At 42.2% G+C, this 7,209-nt stretch overlaps 1 protein-coding gene across 1 annotated transcript in view; it reads right to left on the bottom strand.

The window, feature by feature from the left end:
- Positions 1-2,670: 2,670 nt before the first annotated feature.
- Positions 2,671-7,209, bottom strand: part of afdna (afadin, adherens junction formation factor a) — a 111,343-nt gene continuing 106,804 nt past the window's right edge. The window contains exons 36-37 of the mRNA XM_046061140.1: positions 6,242-6,326; positions 2,671-4,549 (exon numbers count right to left, since the gene is read on the bottom strand). Coding sequence (XP_045917096.1) covers positions 4,396-4,549; positions 6,242-6,326 — 239 coding nt within the window. The 3' untranslated portion in view covers positions 2,671-4,395. The remainder of the gene's footprint in view (positions 4,550-6,241; positions 6,327-7,209) is intronic.

The raw sequence follows: 7,209 nt of genomic DNA, 5'->3' as shown, positions 1-7,209 counted from the left end.
CAACGGCTAGAGAGGTTTTTGTTTATCTTTTTTCAAGTAGTTTAGTAATCCCCCACGTAGGAGGGATCTCTTTTTGTTATATTTGGTTCTTTGTTTTACGCAGCACCCACTTGCCCATTTTCTGTTTGACTAATTTGTGTGCATCCGACTGCTTAATAAATAATCTTTCCACCCATACCAAATCCATCTGGTTTATGTTTACGTCTCTCCTACCCCTAGACAGCGGGGACGTAACACCTGCATTCATGATTATGGTAATTAAGTAAATATGACTTTTAAATAAGAAGAAAATCTAGTTGGAGCAACTAAATTGTATGAGTATTCAAATTAAACACTTGTCTTTAAGCTATCAACAATTAAGTAAGTTGTACTAGAAATTGTCTTTGATTGTAGAGGAAAAGCTAATTCCCCTAACTCAATATAGTTTGTTTGTTCAATATCATTTCAACAGAAGTTGTCATAACTCAAATAGATTAATGGAAACTGTTGCCTTAATTTTTTTTGTTGAGACTAAACATTTGTTTTTAAAGTGTGGGTACAGGTAACGTCATTTTAAGAAAAACTGCTGTTGAAGGTTAGCTAACGCAATGGAAACACAGGTAGCATATCCTCCTGAAAGGTCCAAGGTCATCTCCACAGTTTTGAGCGTGTTAAGCTCCAGGTTGATCTGACCGCACCAGAGAGCCAGCTGATCGACCTCCCGTCTGTAGGCCGACTTGTCACCGTCCCAGATGAGGCCGATGATCGTTGTGTCGTCAGCGAACTTCAGGACCCGTATTCATAAAAAATCTTAATGCAAAGAGTAGCTCCTAGTGACAAAATTCTTAGAAATGTGGGCGTTTACTCTTACAATTAGAAGAAAAAATCCTGCTAAAGAAAAACGTAATTCAGAAAGCATCTTAACCCTTAAAAGAGGTCTTAAGGTCAAAATTGTTAGGAGCACGGACGAGGACTTTTAAGAGGCTTAAGAGTTTCTTTAATAGAGGAGAAAATGGCAGAAAGACGAAGAGGGAGAAGAAATGTGTTGCAGACAATGGATGACAGTGAATTAATCAGACGCTATAGATTAGATCGTGCAGGGATCATGTTTGCGACTGATTTTATTAGAGACGCGCTAACATCTCCGACACAGCGCAGGAATGCCATATCAAATACCTTATAGGAAATTAACAGCATGGTAAATAAAAAACAGGATTTATATACAAATAGGTCAAATAGGAAATATTAGGGATGTAATTTCCAAAGTGAAGGCTTAGAGTAGAACTTATACTTAAAATCACTCTTTTTCCTTCTTGGACAACCAACCAATCACAATTCAAAAGATTGTGTCATACATAGCAACGGGGTCAACCCCGCCTCCTCACTAAGATGAAAGTTTCTGTCTTTTCCTTGCTCAGAGTTGCTCTCAGATCAGTCCCTGATCGCTCTTAAGCTAAGACTCCTACGTAAAAATTTTTAAGCTAAATTAAGAGTTTTCTGAGAGGATTCTTAGAATCTTTATGAATACGGGCCCTGGAGTTTGACAGATGGGTCTCCTGATGTGCAGTCTTTGGTGTAGAGGGAGAAGAGCAGTGGGGAGAGCACACACCCCTGGGGGTCGCCAGTGCTAATAGTCCAGGTGCTGGATGTGATGTTCCCCAGTCTCACCCGCAGACTCCTGTCAGTCAGGAAGTTTGTGATCCACTGACAGGTGGAGGCTGGCACAGTGAGCTGGGTGAGTTTGGTGCTGAGGATGTCCAGGATGATGGTGTGGAACGCTGAGATGAAGTCCACGAACAGGATCCTTGCATATGTCCCTGGAGAGTCCAGGTGTTGCAGGATGTGACGCAGACCCAAGTTGACTGCATCATCCACAGACCTGTTAGCCCTGTAGGCAAACTGCAGGGGGTCCTGCAGGGGGTCCAGCAGGGGGTCCAGCAGGGGGCCTGTAATGTCCTTCAGGTGGGCCAACACCAGTCTTTCAAAGTACTTCATGACTACAGATGTCAGGGCGACAGGCCTGTAGTCATTTAGTCCAGAGATGGAGGGTTTTTGGGGGACCGGGATGACTGTGGAGCGTTTGAAGCAGGAGGGAACTTCACACAGCTCCAGTGATTTGTTGAAGATCTGTGTGAAGATGGGGGCCAGCTGGTATGCACAGACTTTCAGGCAGGATGGAGACACACCGTCTGGGCCAGGAGCCTTCCTGATCTTCTGCCTTTGGAAGAGGTGACGCAGGATCGTTGGCTGCAAAGCTGTTTTTTAGCTTTTCAGCATAGCATTTCTTTGCTGCTTTGACCTCTTTAGTCAGAGTGTTCCTGGCCTGCTTGTACAGGACTCTGTTCCCACTTCTGAAGGCCTCCTCCTTGGTCTGACGAAGCTGCCCGAGTTTCGCTGTGAACCAGGGTTTTTGGTTGTTGTATGTGCGGAAGGTTTTAGTCGGCACCAATTTTATGAAAGTATCGTAATAATAGTTGAAGTTGATTTGTGTGACTGTGGTGTCTCGCCTCAAGTACTTTTTGCTGCCAATACTTTTGCACTTTAAGTACAATTTTGAATAGGGTTAAAATAGTTTATACAGCTTCTGCATTTAAACATCAATGCACCCATGAACGTCAAATTAGCCTTGCTTATATAGAGAGCCAATCAATGTATTTTATTGCAATGACAAAAGACCACACATCCAGCCTGCACTGTTGAAAAATCTGTATTTATTAATGATTTACAAAAGGCTAAACATGAAACCATTTAAATGATTCAGTTAATTTTCAAACCTAAAAAGGAGTAGTTGTGGGGGTAGAGAGGCGAGGAGACACATCTGTAGTGTTTTTACAGGTCGGTTATTGATTACAGCATCTTATCTCATCATGTAGAATCTGTTTTAGTGGAGGCTCCTGGAGAGACAAAATGAAATAAATCCACACACAGGATGGAGTCACTCAAACAAACTGCAGAAGAGAGATACATTTGAAACATCACTATATTTTAAAAATCTTTTTTTGTTTTTTTTGTTTTTTTTTAAACTGGGGGACACACCGGGGTTTGAAGTGCGTTCCTTTTCCATGTCAGCAGAGCAGCAGCGGTGGTGGTGAATGTGATTATGGAAATTGTGTATATATATTTGTACAATCACAATTCTGTCACCTTGACTCCAGTCCTTAAAAAAAAAACAAAAAAAAAAAAAGCCATCATCAGGATCTCCCCGAACTACAGCTGGTGTAAAAACAGAGCACTTTTCTGTCTCTAATGCAGAAGAACACAGATCACCACCACAGTACGAGAGGTCCCAAATGTAATCCACTTCTCAAAACAGTTTGTAGATACATATTAATAAAAGTTTTTGTGCAAGTATGCCCCCCCCCCCACAAGGTTTGAAATAAATATCTGTAAAGCAAACAAGGACTTAAAGAGTAGTTTTAATTTCTTTTTCTTTTATTCTGAAAACCAACATTAATTAATCACATTGTGAGTGAAATAAATCCTTTTTCTGGCTTGAATATAGGGTTCAATCAGTCAAATTAATCTCACACAACTTGACTTTTAGATTTAAAATAAAGTTAACTCAGATTTTGGAACATTTTGAACTGCACTGACAGTGAGGAGCAGCGGGGGAGGCGGTCCAGTTTTAGCAGAAGTTCCTGTTCTATCACCAAAATGCGGTTAAGTCACATTAGTTTTGCAGTTTTTAGTAGCCTGGCAGGTTTCTACAGTAGTAAAAGAGTGAGACAGCTGTGAACCCAAATATTTACAGTAATGCTGTGCAATTAAAGATCCTTCTCTGGACTGTACGATCCTCCTCTGGAGAATCTTTCAGAGTTTATCTAAAACATCACAAAAGATAAAACAAAATAAAACCCCATGCTTTCTTGCTACGGAATGAAAATAACAGTGTTTCCACTCACTGAGGATTCAATTAAAAAATAATAAAATAAAAATAAAAGATTGGTCTGGAGCTCAACTGTGGGCATTTCTGCTGGCAAGAGCATAAAATAACATAAAATTGTTCATATTTTAGTGAGTTATTTAAAAAAACAAAATGAGAATAAACCTCTCCTTACGTTGCCCAAAGAACCATTTCATAAAAAAAAAAATATATCCCCCTTTGTCATGTGATTCTCAAATTCTCACTAGATACAATTAAAACTTTTTTACAGTGCTTTATCATTATATATCTTTGACAGACCTTAACGAGGGGAAGAAAATTTTAAGCCATAAATGTCTCTCCTATTGCAACGATATAGCTACGTCGAAAAGGTCCAGTTATTGAATGATTAAAATAAAAAAGGTGGGAACAACACAAACAGGAGGAGACGGTCAGTGGTAGGGAAGCGAGCGCCGACTCTCTTCTTTTGTCCCAGGAGCACCTTGGTGATGTCATCGTTAAGGCGGTCGCTGGGATGGTGAAAGGCTCGGTGTCTACTTGGTGTTGAGCTCGTTCTCCAGCTCCATGAGTTTGCGTGAAGCTTTGACCTTGTTGGAAACCTCCTTCCCCTGAGAGAAGAGACGCTGGCGCTCCTTGAAGGTCAGACTCTCCGGAGCGCCGCTGGGGATCGAGTTCTCCTGCTCCTGACTGCAAAACACACAGGAGGAGGTTAGAAACTACATTACTAATAGTATAACATACTACTTTAAAAAAAAATTAAAAAGTATATACACTGCTCAAAAAAATAAACAACACAATGTAACTCCAAGTCAATCACACTCCTGTGAAATCAAACTGTCCATTTAGGAAGCAACACTGATTAACAATCAGTTTCACATGCTGTTGTGCAAATGGAATAGACAACAGGTGGAAATTATAGGCAATTAGCAAGACACCCCCACTAAAGGAGTTGTTCTGCAGGTGGTGACCACAGACCACTTCTCAGTTCCTATGCTTCCTGGCTGATGTTTTGGACACTTTTTCACTCTAGTGGTAGCATGAGACGGAGTCTACAACACACACACGTGGCTCAGGTAGTGCAGCTCATCCAGGATGGCACATCAATGCGAGCTGTGGCAAGAAGGTTTGCTGTGTTTGTCAGCGTAGTGTCCAGAGCACGGAGGCGCTACCAGGAGACAGGCCAGTAGGAGGGCAACAACCCAGCAGCAGGACCGCTACCTCCGCCTTTGTGCAAGGAGGAGCAGGAGGAGCACTGCCAGAGCCCTGCAAAATGACCTCCAGCAGGCCACAAATGTGCATGTGTCTGCTCAAACGGACAGAAACAGACTCCATGAGGGTGGTATGAGGGCCCGACGTCCACAGGTGTGCTTACAGCCCAACACCGTGCAGGACGTTTGGGCATTTGCCAGAGAACACCAAGATTGGTAAATTCGCCACTGGCGCCCTGTGCTCTTCACAGATGAAAGCAGGTTCACACTGAGCACATGTGACAGACGAGACAGAGTCTAAATCCAATTGAGCACATCTGAGACATCATGTTTCGCTCCATCCACCAACGCCACGTTGCACCACAGACTGTCCAGGAGTTGGCGGATGCTTTAGTCCAGGTCTGGGAGGAGATCCCTCAGGAGACCATCCGCCACCATCAGGAGCATGCCCAGGCGTTGTAGGGAGGTCATACAGGCACGTGGAGGCCACACACACTACTGAACCTCATTTTGACTTGTTTAAAGGACATTACATCAAAGTTGGATCGGCCTGTAGTGTGGTTTTCCACTTTGATTTTGAGTGTGACTCCAAATCCGGCTGTTGACCAACACTTTTGGAAACACCTTTCTCTGTAAAGCCATGTGAGTAAAAACATGTCTGGTGCTGCAAGTTATGCAGGCTTATGGTGCATTCATGTGGTATCGGAATAACCGTAAAAATTACTTCCTGACTGGGAAAAGGCCCCATAAGACGGAACAACAACTCAGAAAATCAGAAAATTTTGGTACGAGTTGCTGACATAATACACACATGGTTGATAGTAAGAAACTTTTGACTAATGGTGCAAAATCACATACTGCATATAGATTTTTTGCTAGCATATCATTTGTAATACGGTATTAGGTTAAAATGGTTAGTTTGCTGTCCATGTAGCGTTACCTAGATGACTGTTTATACACTATGATAAAGCTAATCCAACACATCTTTGTAGTAGCGTCCATGTTGTCCCACATTCATACTTAAAAGGATATGAACACACACTGAATTCGGAAGAACAACTTCACAACTTGGGAAATGGGACTATCTGAGGAGCTTATACAAAACCTGGCATGTTTAGGGGAATTAGTCCTTCAAATGAGAAACCAGAGAACAGAAAAAGAAAAATCTCACCTCTTCGTCCATTTGTCTCGTGGGTCGTTGTAGACTTCACCTGATCCTACAACTCCTGCTGAGTTTCCAGTGTACGAGTTAAATCCTGTGCGAGGTTTAGGAGTCACACAGCAGATATGAGATATGAGTCAGCATCGTTCATATACAGCTTTTATTACCCCAAAACATCTGAGATAGAAGCTGCTGGTTGACGGCTGTCAGGACCTCTGGTACCCGTCTCCCATTAGTTCCATACCTTTGAGGGAATTTCAGGCATTTCAATCAACACAGGTACCTTTTTTAAAAACTACGTATTATTTTCCCACAACCGTTTTCGACTATTGACCAGAGACCCTGGTCACCAGTAACCAGCAGCTTCTCCAGTCGACATCACTTCATTTTCCCACAGACCAGCCTGAGCAGAAGGAAGGAAGACAGGGAACGAGTTCTGGAGAAACATTAGGCAGAAACAGTCAAGATCTCAGTTAACTACAGCAGCGAGCAGAGAGAAGAGGAAGCGTTAAAAAGCTGTTAAGGGGGCATTCCAAAGCAGCAAAAATGGTCTGTGGAAGTGTGGGTGGGATCTGTGGCCGAGGTCACCATCAAACATGTCTGACCTTACGTGCTAATGATCAGGAGCCCCGTCTTTTGGGGTTATTTAGTGCCACTTTAGTGCCTCTTCCATTTTGGTATGGCTGACAAAATACCTGCTGCACCTCAAAACTCACAGCTAAGTTTATCAGCACTTTTATAAATGTGTCTGCCTATGACGTATACATGTATTTAGCATTTCTTGCTGAAATAAATCCTTAATTAGGTCTGGTGACATGTAAACCAAGATTACTAGTCCAGCTCTATAGTTAGCTTCAATGCAACTGTATTTACATTATACAAAATATTTGAACTGGAAATTCATAAATATAACAGCCAATTTAAGAGTAAAAACTTATGTCCTGGCTGATATGGGTTAAAGCCCATGGAACGGACAT

This window comes from Micropterus dolomieu, linkage group LG10 (assembly GCF_021292245.1).
Source record: "Micropterus dolomieu isolate WLL.071019.BEF.003 ecotype Adirondacks linkage group LG10, ASM2129224v1, whole genome shotgun sequence".
NCBI classification, from domain to species: domain Eukaryota; kingdom Metazoa; phylum Chordata; class Actinopteri; order Centrarchiformes; family Centrarchidae; genus Micropterus; species Micropterus dolomieu.
The sequence above is the reverse complement of the archived record's forward strand: the minus strand, read 5'-3'. Positions and strand labels throughout refer to the sequence as shown.